The 17,354-nt window shown below is 43.0% G+C and overlaps 1 protein-coding gene across 3 annotated transcripts; it reads left to right on the top strand.

The window, feature by feature from the left end:
* Positions 1 to 7,074: 7,074 nt before the first annotated feature.
* NRBP1 (nuclear receptor binding protein 1) lies at positions 7,075 to 17,313 on the top strand. Of its 3 annotated transcripts, none has more exons than XM_079110614.1 (19): positions 7,075 to 7,217; positions 9,908 to 10,137; positions 10,329 to 10,451; positions 10,645 to 10,746; positions 11,128 to 11,217; positions 11,373 to 11,413; positions 11,766 to 11,860; positions 12,345 to 12,368; positions 13,360 to 13,443; positions 13,642 to 13,700; positions 13,857 to 13,955; positions 15,272 to 15,404; positions 15,555 to 15,660; positions 15,805 to 15,855; positions 15,951 to 16,086; positions 16,249 to 16,302; positions 16,394 to 16,457; positions 16,629 to 16,684; positions 16,765 to 17,313. In XM_079110614.1, exons 2-19 carry the CDS (start codon positions 9,928 to 9,930, stop codon positions 16,867 to 16,869), a joined length of 1,632 nt encoding a protein of 543 aa, XP_078966740.1. In that variant the 5' UTR covers positions 7,075 to 7,217; positions 9,908 to 9,927; the 3' UTR covers positions 16,870 to 17,313. The 3 variants fall into 3 exon arrangements, with proteins under 3 accessions (XP_078966740.1, XP_078966741.1, XP_078966742.1); XM_079110616.1 differs by lacking the exon at positions 7,075 to 7,217 and adding an exon at positions 7,726 to 7,865; XM_079110615.1 differs by lacking the exon at positions 12,345 to 12,368.
* Positions 17,314 to 17,354: the final 41 nt, after the last annotated feature.

Genomic DNA, 17,354 nt, shown 5'->3' with positions numbered 1-17,354 from the left:
GTATTGTTTACTTGAAATTTGCTGAGAGTAGATCTTAAATGTTTAAATGCTTGCACACACACACAAAGGTAAATATGTAAGGTGATGGATTATGCCAAATAGCTTGATTGTGATAATCACTCCACAATGTATACATATATCAAAGCACCATATTTTACACCCAAATATCAATATTTGTGTGTGTGGGGGATGGGTGGTACTGAGATTGAACCCAGGTTCTCACTACCATGAGCTACATCCCCAGGAGCTTCCCACCTTTTAAATTTTATTTTGAGACAGGGTCTATATAAATTGCCCAGGCTGGTCTCAAACTTGGAATACTTGGAATACTTGGAATCCTCCCACCTCAGCCTCCTGAGTTTCTGGGATTACAGGTGAGTGACACATACATTTTTATTTGTCAAATATCTCAATAAAGCAGGGGTGTAGCTCAGAATGCTTGCCTAGTATGCATTGTAGAATGCTTGCCTAGTATGCATGAGACCCTGAGTTCAATCTTTAGCACCACCAAAAAGAAAAAAGAAAAAGGTTTGCTCTCTAGAAACAGCGCACACACACACACACACACACACACACACACACACACACAGCACAACTCAAGAATAAAGAAAGAGTGCCTTGCGACTACCCATTTCCCCCTCATCCTCAGCCTTTTTTTTTTTTTTTTTCTTTTTCCAGTACTGAGAATGAAACCCAGGGCTTTATGAATGTTAGGAAAGAACTCTACTACTGAGCTATATCCCTTTTTCACACTCATTTAATTAATTTTTCCTTTGTCTAGTGCTTTTTTTTTTTTTTTTTTTAATAAAAAGACATAAATGGCCGGGCCCAGGGTGCATGCCTGTAATCCCAGCGACTCCGGAGGCTGAGGCAGGAGGATCTTGAGTTCAAAGCCAGCCTCAGCAACTGTGAAGTGCTGAGCAACTCAGTGAGACTCTGTCTCTAAATAAAATACAAAATAGGGCTGGGGGTGTGACTCAGTGGTTGAGTGCCCCTGAGTTCAATCCCTGGTATCGCCCTCCACAAAAAAAGACATAAATGGCACAAAGTTCAAAAGGCTTAAATGGGTATATTATAAATCCCTCTTACTCTGTCACCCAGCCATCTAGTTTCCAATAAACTGATTCCTCTGACTTGCAATGGAAATTTTAGGCAAATTAAATTTGTAGTTACCAAAAACTAAAAATAGAAACCATATGATCCAGCTAGCCCACTCATGGTTATATATCCAAAGGAAATGAAATCTTCATATCAGAGAGGTTCCTGCATGCCTATGTTTACTGCCACATTATTTAAGTTAATAGCTAAAATACTGAATTAGCTTAGGTGCTCATAAACAAATGAATGGAGAAAAAATGTGGTTTATATACACACTGAAATATTATCCAGCCATAAAGAAGCATGGAATCCTGTCATTTGCAGCAAAATTGATGGAACTAGTAGACATTATGTTAAATGAAGTAAGCCAGATACAGAAAGACAAATACCAGGTTTTCTCTCTTACGTGGAAGCTAAAAAAGGTCAACCTGAATGCAAAGTAGTGACTAACAGAGGTTGGGAAAGCTGTTTTGGGGAGAGAGGTGGATCAAGGGAGGTTGGATTTGATCATTACATGCTGTATGTATGTATGGAAATATCACACTGAATCCCATTAATATGTACAATTAATAAATAATAAAAAATTTCAGCAACATTCAAAAATTTAGGTGACATTCAATATTATCTTGGAGTTGGTCAATAGGTAACTACTGGAGAGAAATATAAATATCATTCAGATGATATATTAGAAGCTCATCAGTGGATATGTTTTCTAAAGTATGGTAAAGAGAGAACAATAGATATAATTTTGAGTATCTTGATGGTTAGGAGGAGGAATAGATGGTAAAGATAGAAGAGAGAAATTAGGGTGGGAAGTCAAGAGAGGAAAAAAATAAATCACCATTATGAAAAAGAAGGGAAGAGAGAGTTTTAAGTCAGAGTTGTTTACTGGTCCCAAAACTATAAAGATCATGGAAAATAAAGAATGAGAAAAAGCTGGGTATGGTGGTACACACCTTATTCCAGCAACTTGGGAGGATGAGGCAGGAGGATCATAAATTCAAGTCCATCTTCTGCAACTTAGCAAGACCCTGTCTTAAAATAAAAAAATTCAAAGAACCAAGGATGTGGCTTAGTGGTAAAGCACCCCTGGGTTCAATTTCCAGTACCACACACACACACACACATGCACACACAAAATAAGAAAGACCTTTTGGAGTAGGTCTTTCTAATAAACAGTAAAGTTTGAGAATTGATAGAATGAAATTCACATTGTAGGGAATTGGAAAAATAATAGGATTTTCCTAATATATAAAAAGCTCTTACAGGGCTGGAGTTGTGGCTCAGTGGTAGAGCACTTGCCTAGCATGTGCAGGGCACTGGGTTCAAGTCTCAGCACCACATTAAAAAAATAAAGATATTGTGTCCATCTTTAGTTAAAAAAAAAAGCTCTTACGAGCCAGTGGGGGTGGAGAGATCAACCCAGTATTAAAATATGTAAAGAACTTAAATGGGAAAGGAACTGAAGAAGGAAATACAGATTGGCAACAAAAACATGAAAAGATGTTTCACTTCATTTATAATTAAATAGATGCAAATTCAAACAGCAGGATATCTTTACTAATATATCATAAAAGTTGACAAGATTGACATTAGTATTGGTATGGATTTTGGGGAATGGGAGCTCCAACAACAACAAAAAAAATGTTATATTTAAAAAGAATTTTTTTAGTTGTAAATGGACACAGTATCTTTATTTTTTAATTTTTGTGTGAACCCAGGACCTCACACATGCTAGTTAAGTACGCTACCACTAAGCCATATCTCTACCCCTCACATTGTTATTTGACATCTGTTGAACAGTAACTTGGCAATATTTATTCAAACTTAAGAAGTTCTTAGTTCATTCCCCCACCTGCCCCTGCCAGTAAGTGAAGATTTTGACCTTTGAATATCTCCTTTTTATCTTCCTCATTAACTTTCAAACAGGGTGAAGCATTTTGGATGGGGGATTGGGGACACTGATTGAGTTGTTATTGATCTGATAATGTATACATTCCACACACACACCTGCCAACAAGCAGGGTGCTCAGCACTAGTCAGCATGTATTAGCTCTTTAGTTTTGTTTTAAGATTATTTTTTAGAGCAGTTTTAAGTTCACAGCAAAATTGAGAGGGAGATACAGAGATTTCCCATCTGTCCCTGCCCCTGAATGTACATAGCCTCTGCCATTACCAGTGGTCCTTATGTGAGGGTACATTTGTTCCATCATACACACCGAAAGTCCACAATTTACCTTTGGGTTCTTTTTTTTAACCTTCTATGGGTAAAACATCATTATGTATCATACTCTGTATTTTCACTATCCTACAAATGTGTTCTGCCTATCATACCTCCCCCATCCCTCCCTGGCAACCACTGATCTTTTTACTGTCTCCATAGTTTAGCCTCTTTTAGAATGTCAAATGGTTGGAATTATATAGTATTCAGCCTTTTCAGATTGACTTCCCTCAATATGTTGTAATTAGTGTTCCTCTATATCTTGATGGCTCGTTTTTAAAAAATCAGTACATAACATTCCATTGTCTGGATATACCACAGTTTATTTTTCCATTCAACTACTGAAGGACAACTTCACTGCTTCGAATTTTTGGCAATTATGAATAAAGTCGCTATAAACATTCATGTGCAGGCTTTTGTGTGGACATAGTTATATTTCTTTCTGATAAATACAAAGGGGTGCCATTGCTGGATCATGTGATAATAATATGTTAAGGTTTTTGTATTGATTTGTTGCTGGGGATTGAACCCAGGGCATTTCTGAACTATGCCACAGACCCTGAGTGTTTAGTTTTGTAAAAAATCACTAATCTGTCTTCCAGTGTCTACCATTTTGCAGTCTCACTACCATAAATGAGAGTTCCTGTTGCTTCGCATTTTTACCAGCATTTGGTTGTGTTGGTATTCTGGATGTTGGCCATTCTAATATGCATGTGTTCTTAGCTTTTAACTCAGCAATTCCATTTGTAAGAATGTACAAAACTAATTATCACAAGCAAGCAAAGATGTATCTAGCATAATATTTCATTGCAGTTTTATTTATAATAAATGTTGTAAGTTATTCTAATATTCACTGATAGTTATTAAATGTTTGCACATTTGGACAATAAAATACTTTATTAGTAGAGTAAAAGTCTTGAAATACTGGTTAAAAAATTAGTGTTATATGCATTGCCGTGGAAAAAGATGAAAAGATAAATTAAAAATGATGTAATATAAGCTTGTTTTCATTTTAAATTATAAACATATATTAATATGTACATAGAAAAACATGGAGAAAATATATATCAAAGTTTTAATTATTTTGAAAAATTAGGATTACAAAAGATTTCACTTTCTATAGCAATTGTTAATATTTATATGATTGTTGTGAGGATTAAGTGAGTTGTCATAAGGAAATAGCTCACAGAAGCTACTATCCAAATATTAAGTATTTTTGAAATATTTTTATTCTTTGTAATAAGCATGTGCTTATTATTTTTGTAAGTGGTAAAAATAAAGAATTAAATGAGGTGGTGAAAATGTTGGCAGTATTAGTTTTAAATGTGAATTAAAGGTTGAAAATAAGATGAGAGCTTGAGGCTGCCAAAGGGTCCCCTATGCATATTTGAAAGAAGGTGGTAGTTAAAAGGGAAAGGTTGATAATGCTGAACCCCAGACAGAAGAGACTGGGAAACTATAATGATGACGTAAACTAATATTTAATGAAAGTTTACCATAGGTCAGCTGTTCCAATTACTTACCAACTCATGAAAAGAAAAGGTTAATCTGGAAGAGGAGGAGGAACATTTTTCCCTTTAGATTAGAGCAAAGATTCTTAACCTGAACTCTGAAATTGTATGCTAAATTTGGTAGGTAAGTGCATTTTTTAATCCAAAATAAGGTTCATCCCTTGCTGTCCTGGCTGTTCCCAAGTCTGTCCTACCTGTTACTGGAAAAGTGATGCCAGATTATTACTACACCACTACAGCATTCTCAAACAGGTGGTAGGCACAGGTGGAATTCATGCAGGGGATGCAAAAAAGCAAAATATCCATTGTACATCTGTGTGGAACATCAGTTTTACTGCAAGATTTGGAAGATATGAACTTATTTGATTTCCAAGGTGGAGACTTCCAATATGGCAACTCTGGAGATGAACTGTCAAGAGAACCCAGATGAGACAGTGGCAGCAGAAGAGCCAAGAAAACAGCAGGAGAGCACAAAATTCTCTTTTTGAGAGCTGGTAACATGCATCCCTAAGCATCACTCTAACAATTTGAGAATCATAGCTATCATCCTATAATGAATTTGAGGGAAATGAAGAATGTGTCCTTTGTGCTCCAGGTGCCTGACCTGGTCCACTTTGGGGTCCCTGGTTACCAGACATCACTCTCTCTAATGTATGAATGCAGAATTTCTTTTCTTTTTTCTTTTTTTTTTTTTTTTGTCAGTGGGGATTGAATCCAGGAGCTCTTTACTACTACGTTTCCAATCCTTTATATTTTTTCATTTTGAGAAAGGGTCTGGCTACATCACTGAGGTTGACCTGGAACTTGATGTCCTCCTGGGTGAGCCTCCTGAGTTGCTGGGATTATAAGTGTGTGTCACCATGCCTGGTTTGAATGCTGAATTTTAACACGATAGATTTAAGACAAACTTGAAATTCTGTAATGTTGGAAAACATATTCAAGTTTTGCACTGATGAGATTTCTTGAGCTGTTAATGCCCTTATTGATACAAATGACCACAAATGTCCGTTTTGTTTATAACATCGTGATTCCATTCCTTCTGGAAAAAAAATGCATAAGAATAACTTTCATCATAATCATAAAGGGGAGTTTGAGTCCTCTCAAAGGTAAAAGAAGGGGGAAAGAGTTTTTAAAACAAATACTTTGAGGTGAAGAGATGAGAAATTGAGTTTCTACCAGATTTCCTTTCTCCCGATGAAATAGGGTTGGAGAGTCTCTTTAAGGACGTGAAATTTAGTGATTATGACATTCCCGAGTTCGAATGATTGATTCATCCTCCTCCCTCCATGCTAATTTATAATGGCAGAACGAATTTCCATCCCTGAAGCTCTGCGTTTAGTTTTCACAGATCAATGGCTCACGCAGAATCTATCATCTTTTCATTCCATTTTCGCTCAACTAATCTAAATTCTTTCTAAGCAGCTCTTCAAGGAAGGTTTTCATGAATGTTTGTTTGGGACTCTAGGTTTAGCTCTCCCCACCACCATCCGTATCGGCGATTGAAACTGGTGGCACTCTACCACTGAGCCATATCCCCAGCCCTTTTTGAGACAGGGTCTCGCTAAATGGCCAAGGCTGGCCTCGAATTTGCTGTCTTTCTGTCTCCGCCTCCCGAGTAGTTGGGATTACAGGCGTGGGCTATCACGCCAGGCTACATTTACCAACTTAATTTTGTAAATACTGTAAGGCCTCTGATTTTTTTTTCTGCATTTGTCAACTATCATTAAATAATTTCAAAGATAACTTCAAGGAGTTCATTCTTGTGAGGACCAAATCAGATAAGATCTGTGAGAACCTTTTGCCAAGTTTTGGCAAACAGTGTTATGCAGAGCGTCAACTATCAATTTTCAGCGTTGATTTTTTTTTTAAAAGCTTCCTGAAGAACTGATGTGCACTGTCTCGTCCCCAAATAGTGAAAGTGGGTGGGCTCTGCCCTCGAATGGAAGCTCTGTCTTCCGATCCTTTTGTCTTTTCATGAGATTAGAACTGTCATGGCGCCTTCAAGAGGAGGAAGAAGGCCTTCCCCTAGTCCAGCACAATCACTGAGGGCACCTGGACTGGGCGGAGGGGTGGACAGTGAGACAAGCTTCAGTTGGGACCGAAAACACCGAACCCTCGGCGAGGCATAAGCGGGAGCGGCACAAGGGGAGGAGACCGGGCTGAAAACCATCGGGCAAGCGACCATCTGGGGCACCGCCCCCCACCGCCCTGTCCAATGGAAACCTGGCGGCGATGCGGCACCGCCCATCTGTTGGTCCGGACGCCGCGAGGGCGGGGCCCGCAGTTCGGTTGCGCTGCGGAGCGCAGCTGTGAGGGAGTCGCTGTGATCCTGGGCCGCGGAACCCGAGCTGGAGCTGAAGCGCAGACTGCGGGCGCGGAGTCAGGAGGTGAGCGCCCGGGGAATGAGGGCCGGGAGGGAGGGGCTCGCGAGAGGACCAAGGGGTCGCCCCTGAGCCCCGGGACGATGGGACCCGGCCGGCCGGTGCTGCAGGCGGCCCTGCTCACTCGGCAGCCAGGCTCGGCTGGGCCCGGCCCTCCTGAGCGAGGGGCCGTCTCGTCTCCACTGTCGCCACCCTCCGGCTCGCCTGCCCGCTCGGCCTCCCTGGTGTGGCGGCGGCAGCGGCCCAGAATTCTGCCGGCGCGGGTCGGCAGACCCCGGCGTTCGCTTGGAACTCGGCTGCGAGAGGCGGGGCTGGTGGCGGGGGCGGGCGCGGGGGCGGCGGTCGCGGCCCGGCGGCCTGCGGAAGGAAGCGCGGCGTCCCGGCCCGGCCTGCTCGCGGGGCGGCGCGCTGAAGGCGCGGGGGCGTGGCCTGCGGCCTGACGGCGCCGCGGGGCTGGCCTTTGATGAGGTGGCCGCTGCGCGCTCCCCGGCCCGCCAGGCAGGGCTCCCGCCCCAGCAGCCGCGCGCTTCCTGACCCTGGCAGGGCGACCTGTTGGAGTGTGAAATTCTGAGGGCCAGCTTCCTCCCTCGAGCTTGCTTTATTTCCGACCGGACGGTTCTGCGGGCCTCAGAGGTTTTCTGCAGTCTGCTTAGGGTGAGGACCACCGGGGTCTGTGGCTGCGGGCGTTTGGAGGAGTTGACGTGCAGAGAGGGCTTGCAGTCTAGTAATGAAAGGCCCAAGAACAACTTTGCAGGACGGCCATCGCTGAGCTGAAGTGAACCAGCCGTACGCCTCAGGTGGCTGGAGCGACCAGGAGATCCTTATGATCCACATATGATCTTACTGAGCTTCTGGACAGCCTTGAAGCAGAACTCCCAGTGTTGTAAAGGTTTTTTTTTGTTTTGTTTTGTTTTTTTTTTAATCAGTAGGTGGGGCACTGGAAGATCTTGGGCTCTGCCTTCATGTTCCTTACTGGGGCAAGACTAGGGAGGAGGGAGACAAGCACATTCCAGGGACATTTAACTCTTTGACTGATGAAGGTTTGGTTTCTCCTATGGTGAAACCCAAGTGGATTAGTTGTTTGTGCTCTGGGTCCAGAAATTTCTTCAGATCCCATTGGCTACAGCCTTTCTATATTAAAATTTCATTAGTATTTCCTAGTAATTTTACTTCAGATAGACGCATTCAGTGAATATAGCTGCTTTGGGAAGTAACTGTACTGATACAGATGTTCTTATTTTTAAGGGCAAGAAGAAATAAAATCTCTAACCCAACTTTTCTGGTTGATTACTAAAACATGCAGATACTATAATAACTTTCTAGGCTGACTGAGTTGAATCTCTCTAGGATAGGAAAGGACCTAGAAATTAATATGAGGAAAGAATATCTTGTCAGATTTTTTTTCCTTAGTGCTTTTGTATTCCTTGATATTTACTAGAATGTCATCTAATAAAAGTCTCCTGACTTGGATTGAACATCCTTGTACCGTAGGGGAGAGATTGGCAGAAGTGGGCATCAGAGTTCTAAAAGATTAATGTTGATTGGAAACTTCTGGCATTCTGAAATGACTTTGAGGAGCAAATTTACTTTCCAGTGTATTACTTTCAGAACAATAACCCCTTAAGCCCACAGGTCCAACAGCCTTTGTTCTTAGAGGTGAAGAATAACATTCAGTGGTTATCCTGTGACTTTTTGCATGGGAAGATGACATTTAACTTTTTCTTCAAGTAGCCATGCCCCTGAAGAAATGTTATGCTGTATAACTTTTTCCTATAAAAGTTTCTTGAGTTTTTTGTACTCAAAAGAAATATCTATGTCAGATCCAGTGCCCCAGAGAATGGAAATTTCAGAACCTTTGAGCAGTGTGAATGAAATGAAAGCTGGAAGCTTAAAGTCTTAGATCTGCCTTGAATTTGTGACTTCATAACTGTGGACATCTCATTTATTTTGTTCACTGTTGTATCTAAAGCACCTGCCCAAGGTGTCATCCACACCAAGTGCTTACTAAACATTTGTTGAATGAATAAATTTTTAAAAATGTTGCTGGCCAAATACCCATTTGCCATACTCTCACATCATAGGGAAGGTCAGGTCGTCAGGGATTAAGTCACCTGGCTCAAGGTTGGTCTCACCATGGGCCAGCAGGCTTGTTCTGTGTATAGGAGGGTTTGGATAGTGAAAGCCAAGGTTAATTCCATCTGGGTAAATTAGCTGAGGGTTTTAAATAGATATGTTGGCTGAGGGTGGTACAGGTTTAGCCTTAGGGATGGCTTAGTAGAGCATTTTGGAATCTGGAATCATCTTTTCTGAATAGTACCCTTGTGTCTTGGTTCTTGAGCACAGTGCAACTACGGATACATGGGGATTCAAAGGGAAATCTATTGGATGAGTATTTGCTAAGAAGGAATGGGGCACCTGATTCTGCTGTTCTTTTGGACCTTACTAAGGGGGTTATGCTGCCATAAATCCTTGAATGAGTCGTCATCAACTAAGATAGCTCCCTTTCTGCTGAGTAGAGTTAGAGTAGTTAATTTTTCAGTATTTAGATAGGAATAATTCTGGTTTGGGATTTGCAGGAGACAAGGTGAATTATGTGTTTTAGTTTTTTTTGAACCTGTGGATGAGATTATTAGGGTTATTTAATGTTTCTTGATCTATCTTGATCTTCTCTTTTTGTCCTCACCCAATGAATGCAGGCCTGAGTGTTTGTTCCAGCATGTCGGAGGGGGAGTCCCAGACAGTACTCAGCAGTGGCTCAGACCCAAAAGTAGAATCCTCATCTTCAGCTCCTGGCCTGACATCAGTGTCACCTCCTGTGACTTCTACAACCTCAGCTGCTTCCCCAGAGGAAGAAGAAGAAAGTGAAGATGAATCTGAGATCTTGGAAGAGTCACCCTGTGGGCGCTGGCAGAAGAGGCGAGAAGAGGTAAGATGATGATGTTACTCTTGGGACAGTAAAGTAAAAGTAAAATCCTATCTTCTAAGAGATAAGGACTGATGGAGCAGTCTCAAAGGTGCAGACCAAACTTCAACAGGTTGGGGGTTAGGGGAGGATCATATGGAGTTTTAAAATGGAGGTCAGGGAGTAACTTGAATTCTATTTGAATTGCTTCTCAGGTGAATCAGCGGAATGTACCAGGTATCGACAGTGCATACCTGGCCATGGATACAGAGGAGGGTGTGGAGGTTGTGTGGAATGAGGTACAGTTCTCTGAGCGAAAGAACTACAAACTGCAGGAGGTAGGTGATGGTGAAAGGATGCCACTGAATGGGCATTAGAATAGTGGTGCTAAAGAGGAATAGGTGTCAGGAAGCTGGTTATGAGGAGAGCATGTTGGGGTTAGATTATTTCTGGGTAGGAATGGGGAATGGCTTTTCAGGATTATTACAGTGATTTGTGAAATCTCTTATCCCACTGTCTCCCTTGCTCCAGGAAAAGGTCCGTGCTGTATTTGATAATCTGATTCAGTTGGAACATCTCAACATTGTTAAATTTCACAAGTATTGGGCTGACATTAAAGAGAACAAGGCCAGGGTAAGAATTTTTTCCTGGTATTTCCTGAGCTTATTACAAGAGACTAGCTACATTTATTGTTCTTTTTATGCTCAGAGATTAAAACTGGGTAGTTTTGAAACAACTGGAATCAACTACTGTGGTGGTGAAAGTAGGGCTTCGGCTGCCACCATGCCTTTTGTCTGGATATAGATAGAGCAAAAAATGAGTGAATATTTGCTTCCTTCATCCCATAGATTTTATTGCTGAGTAGTTTTCATGGTGCTATTCAATCTAACCAAAGAAAAAGTGCTAAGAACAAAAGGAGAAAAAGTTGGAAAAAAATTACAAATGTAATACATATTTCCAGGTAAGAGATCATTTCTGCTGTAAGGCCTTATAGTGAATGCTTTTCCTCTCCAGGTCATTTTTATTACCGAATACATGTCATCTGGGAGTCTTAAGCAATTTCTGAAGAAGACCAAAAAGAACCACAAGACCATGAATGAAAAAGTATGAAGGGAGGGCCAAGTTTTAGGCTGGTTTGGGGTTTTTAAAAATTGTATTAATTATAAATCTGATTATGGAAGTTATGGAAGGATGGAGAGACTGGTGGAAGGGTTAAGAGAGGGAATTATTGCTGACCTTTGAACCAAACTCTGTTCCAGGCTTGGAAACGCTGGTGCACACAAATTCTCTCTGCTCTAAGGTAAGTAATATCTGGTTAGTTTCTTTCTTATATTTCCTAATTCAGTTCCTCCAGATTGCAGGGCACTACTCTGCCTTTCCCCACTTTCTTTGAGTCATACACTGTCCAGATTAGGCCCCCTATGAGTCTTGTAAAGGGTTCCTTTTATTGCCTTAACTGCAACATTATCTCCTACCTCTTTCTCCTAGTGCTTATGTATCTATTTAAATCATCAAGCATAATGGAGATTCAGAGTGTGGGAATTATCTTTATGGTGACCAGCAGGAGACCTGGCCCTTGCTGCTCTTAACCCTTGGGTTCCCCCTGCCCTTAATTTCCCAGTGGTCCCTCTAACAGCCCAGTGCCCCCACAGCTACCTGCACTCCTGTGACCCCCCCATCATCCATGGGAACCTGACCTGTGACACCATCTTCATCCAGCACAACGGACTCATCAAGATTGGCTCTGGTGAGGGGAGGGAGAGGTTCTGGGCAGGGGAGCCTCGGGAATTTGGGAACTAGGGGGTAAGATGAAAAGCATGGGGGAGAACAAAATTCTGAGGTGTGGGCTAAAGATAAAAGATAGGATCTTGTTAGAGGTACTTCATAGGGAACAGCCAATTAGTGGAGATGGGGTAGGGTATATAATTTTGAACATTTTTGGAGGGAGATTGGGGTTAATACAGAGATATTGATAGGAGGTTGGGGAAAGGCAAGAATTGGATGTGAGATCTGATATGAGCCCCTGGGGCCAGACCCAACCAGAGGAGGTTCCAGGCTGTGCCTGCTGTGAGTGCTTTCATTTGCTGTGTATCTGTGTGCAGTGTACAGCATTTCCGTGTGCTGTGTTTGTGTGTTTATGTGTCCATTTGTCTGGGGCTTGGCTGCTCCATCGCTCACAACTTTTCTCTGTTTTCCTCCCTCCCGCTTACGGGCTGCTCTGTTCCCAACAGTCTTTCATAGGATTTTTGCTAATGGTGAGAGCTCCCTCTGCCCCACTTGGGGCTCTGTTTGTGCTCCCTCTGCTCCCTCTGCGGCTGCCCAGTGCATGCAGTCGTGGGAGCAAGGCCTGGTCCCCTATTTCCCCTGCCTAATTTTGCCTGCTTAGCTTCTGCCCTGCCAGCCCTCTACCTGCCTGCCCCTCTATAACCTGCTTGTTTCCTGTGGATTCTGCCTGGCTGGCCACTTACTCCTAGATTCATTTCCCCCACATCATCAGGCTGGTTCCCCAAATCATGCTGTGCTCCCAGATTCTTTGTGACTTGTTATCATTGTTATGATTGGAGTGAGTCCAAATAGGGCCTGGCCCTGGTTCCTCTAGCAGCCCTGTGGTAGGCAGTGTTGAGAAATAAAGAGAGTAGAACAGAAGTCTAAAAAGTTTTGGTGGACTCAAAACTGATGCAAGGGTTTTGGTTTAATTCTGAGCTATTCTCGAGTTTCTGGCAAATGTGGGTAAGAAGGAGGCTAGTTCTTCACTTACATTTAATGCTTCTTTATCATTTTTATTTAAGTTCCTAAATTTGCCAATCCTCCCAGATTAGGAAGGGCTGTCTGTGGTTTTACTTTAAATTCCAGGGTGGATGAAAAAGAAAACCGAACATTTTTGTGGGAATGAGGGATTAGATAAATTTGGGACTAGGGAAAGGTGAATAGGTCACAAGTGAAAATTTTCCCTTAGACATGTTGCTTCTTGACCAGCCCAAAGGTAGTGTCTGTTATGTAATTTAAAGCCTTTGTTGCTTCTGAGTTTGGGACCTTAGATGAGAAACAGTGGGCTTGAAAAAGAGGGAGGTAGGTGGAGACCATGTGTGGTCTGTAGTTCAGGGTGGGAAAGGAGATAGGTTTGTGTCTGCTAAGGATTAGAAAGGAGACTTCAGGAAAAATTTGGCTTTTGGGGGCCTCTCTCTCTGGAGTGAGACTGTGCTTTGTTGATGGTGGTCAGATTATGGGTATCTTCCATACTCCCAGTGGCTCCTGACACTATCAACAATCATGTGAAGACTTGTCGGGAAGAGCAGAAGAATCTACACTTCTTTGCACCGGAGTATGGAGGTGAGGCATTCTGGCTTCTTTGCCCTGTCCTCATGCCCTGGTTTTGCACTTTATAACCTGAGGTACAGCGGTAATACAGTGAAAACTTAGTCTTCTTTTACTAGCATACAAAAGTATTTTTCTCTTTTGTTTAAAAGGCATATCTGCTACCCCTTGTCTCCAGTCCTCTGTTTCACTAAGTCCTTTCTGTTTTCCTAGAAGTCACTAATGTTACAACAGCAGTGGACATCTATTCCTTTGGCATGTGTGCACTGGAGGTGAGGAACAGAAGAAGGGAGTGGGGGAAAAGAAAGGGTGACATTAGAAGACAAAAGGGGGAAATGGAGGACAAAGAAGGTACTGGTCTTGGAGTGATTGTGAGAGCACTGGTTTCTTAGGTCTCTCCTTTTCCTTTGGGTTCCTCCTCACTGCAGATGGCAGTGCTGGAGATTCAGGGCAATGGAGAGTCTTCATATGTGCCACAAGAAGCCATCAGCAGTGCCATCCAGCTTTTAGAAGACTCTTTACAGAGGGTAAGGCTCTTCAGGATTGCTCCCTTCTTAACTGACTTTCAAATGTCTTCAGATTTTTCTTTACCTAAACTGTCTTCTAAGAGCAAGAAAACGTAAAGCAGAAAAAGAAAGAAAAATTTAAAATTTCCCTAAGAGGTGTCTACCTTGTTTTTATATACATACATACAGGTTAGACTTTAAGATGGGTAATTTTGGGATTAAAAATTGCATGTTAATTGAAGTGTGTGTAAATGGAAATAAACTAATTTGATGGTTAATGTAGGCAATTGCTAAATACTCTTAGACAACCATCTTGACATTTTAAAGCCAAATAATCAGTTCAAATTAATCACATCTGTCATTTGGCATTTCCTATTTATAGTTTAACTAGAGAAGTTTCCTGGAAATAATGATCTATTGACAGGACCTAAGAATTATGAATCAGTAGATAGACTGATTACAGTAAGTAGAGACTGGATAAGACTAGTCTGTAACCCATTGGAGAAGTATAATGGGGAACAGGAGAAAAAAAGAAGAAAAACGAGTACAAGTCTTGAGGACAGTATGAAATAAGTTTCTAGTTGACATTGTGGTAAAAAATCAGGTATGTGACCTTGTTGGCCTTCAAGACTGAAGTAAAAAAGCAGGTTAATTGTCATGGGACCTCCAGGAGGTAAAAAATTATTAGATGGTAAAGAAAGCATGGGAAATCCAGTGGATTCAGTGATTGTGGTGGACAAAGCAAATTGTGATACTAGGCTTGGGAAATAAAGTGAATATTTCCACAAGGGTAAGGTTTGAGAAGGGAGAAACTAAATTTATTGAGGATTGGAGAAGAAAGGTAGGCAGTAAGTGGGCTAAAAATGCAGAAATAGGCTGGGTGCTGTGGCACTGCCACACGCCTGTAGTCCTAGTGGCTTGGGAGGCTGAGGCAGGATCAGGAGTTCAGGACTGGCCTCAGCAACATGAAACACAACACAACTCAGTGAGACTCTGTCTCTAAATGAAATATAAAATAGGGCTGGGGATATGGCTCAGAGGTTGAGTGCCCCTGAGTTCAATCCCCAGTACCAAAAAGAAAAAAGAGAATACTAAGTTGGAAAAATATTTAAAAAGGTGTGGTTGGAGAATAGAAAAATAATTAAAACCAGAAAGACAGTGAATGATATCTTTGATATATTTTCAAACCCCTTTCAAGTACTTTTATCAGTGTTTCCTCAAGTGCTTAGCATCTAGTGTGTGCAAAGCCTTATGCTCAGCGTAATAGAGAGCTGTAAAGATGAACACAGTGGGGTGCTTATCAGGTGCCTGCTCCAATTCTTGTTCTCTTTTCTTAGGAGTTCATTCAGAAGTGCCTGCAGTCTGAGCCTGCACGCAGACCAACAGCCAGAGAACTTCTCTTCCACCCAGCACTATTTGAAGTGCCCTCACTCAAACTCCTTGCTGCCCATTGCATTGTGGGACACCAACGTGAGTCCCTTTGACCCTACTAGAAATTTTCTTCCAACTATCACTGGCATGCTCTCTTTCTTCTAATATTTTCAAAGGAAGTCTTTACCCCTGTGCTTTTATTCCTTCTGTGACACTATTTATAACATTCTGCTTCATCATGCCCTATAGACATGATCCCAGAGAACGCTCTGGAGGAAATCACCAAAAACATGGATACCAGTGCCGTACTGGCTGAAATCCCTGCAGGTCCAGGAAGAGAAGCAGTTCAGACTTTGTGAGTAACCAACTGAAAGGGTCTAAAAGAGACAAATTGGTCACTACCACTCTGAGGCTCTGTAAACTGCCCATTCTCTGGGAAAGGTTCAGTCTGCTGTTTTGCTTGTTCCCTTCCTTCCATTATCTTTTTCTTCTTCTTCAGGTACTCCCAGTCACCTGCTCTGGAATTAGACAAATTCCTTGAAGATGTCAGGTAAGGGAAGAGTGAGTCAGGCTTACTTGAGGAAGCAGTGGCAGGTGTCCTAAGGCATTCCAGAGCCCATGTGACCTGTCTTTACCTCCTTGCAGAAATGGGATCTACCCTCTGACAGCCTTTGGTCTGCCTCGGCCCCAGCAACCACAGCAGGAGGAGGTGACATCACCTGTTGTCCCCCCCTCTGTCAAGACTCCAACACCTGAGCCAGCTGAGGTGGAAACTCGCAAGGTGGGAGCTATGTAGGTGTGAATGTGTCAGTGGTCGTTGGGGAAGGGACAGCTAAAATAAGCCTTACCTTTTAGAGAAAAGAATGCATTTCTGTCCTATGGCCTATAAAAGTTTCCAGGGTGTGACTGATCTCTATTCCAGTAATTGTCTGTCCTGTCCTAGGTGGTGCTGATGCAGTGCAACATTGAGTCAGTGGAAGAGGGAGTCAAACACCATGTAAGGCTCAGGGCCAGGACTACACAGGACTGGGTGGCCAGAGGGTGAGGGAAGAGGAGCCTTATTTTTTTTTGACTGTCTTATTCTTTAGTTAACACTTCTGCTGAAGCTGGAGGACAAACTGAACCGGCACCTGAGCTGTGACCTAATGCCAAGTGAGTCTTTCCTTTCGCTTGGAGGGCCTATGAGCCTTAACTTTGAGGTTGGGGAAAGTGACAAGGCAGTAAAATATTGCTCCCACAGAATGGCTGTCTTAGCCCCTAAAATTTGAAGAGCTCCATGTCCCTCCCTCCCAGTCTGTTCTCAACCCTCCTTTGCTCTGTCAGATGAGAATATCCCGGAGCTGGCAGCTGAGCTGGTGCAGCTGGGCTTCATTAGTGAGGTAGGTTCTTGCCCGCCTTCCTTCCCTGGCTGCCTCCCTGCCTTCTCTCTCAGCCCATCTCACTGAGCTCCTCTTCCTAGGCTGACCAGAGCCGACTGACTTCCCTGCTTGAGGAGACCCTGAACAAGTTCAATTTTGCAAGGAACAGCACCCTCAACTCAGCCGCTGTCACCGTCTCCTCTTAGAGCTCACTCTCGGGCCAGGCCCCTATCTGAGCTGTAGCTGTCCCTGGATGTGCTGCAGCCCTCCTGCCCCTCCCCCCAATCAGTATTACCCTGTGAAGCCCCTTCACTCCTTTATCATTCAGGAGGGCTTTGAGGGCTCCCTGGTTCTGAGCATCGTGCTCCCCTCCCCCTCTCTTCCTCCCCTCTGCACTTTGTTTACTTGTTTTGCACAGACGTGGGCCTGGGCCTTCTCAGCAGCCGCCTTCTAGCTGGGGGCCAGTAGCTGACCTGGCGGCTCCGCCCAGCCTGTGTGGACAGGAGGCCCATGGGCACTGGGGGAGCCGAGTTCTACAATCCCGCTGGGGCGGATGGGCGGGAGAGAAAGGTGGTGCTGCAGTGGTGGCCCTGGGGGGCCATTCGATTCGCCTCAGTTGCTGCTGTAATAAAGTCTACTTTTTGCTAAAACTGTGTGTGTTTGCGCCTCCCGGGACAGCGCAACAGATCAA

The sequence above is a fragment of the Sciurus vulgaris genome (assembly GCF_902686455.1).
Source record: "Sciurus vulgaris genome assembly, chromosome: 14".
Taxonomy (NCBI): domain Eukaryota; kingdom Metazoa; phylum Chordata; class Mammalia; order Rodentia; family Sciuridae; genus Sciurus; species Sciurus vulgaris.
Note: the sequence above shows the minus strand (reverse complement) of the source record. Positions and strands in the feature narration are given on the sequence as shown.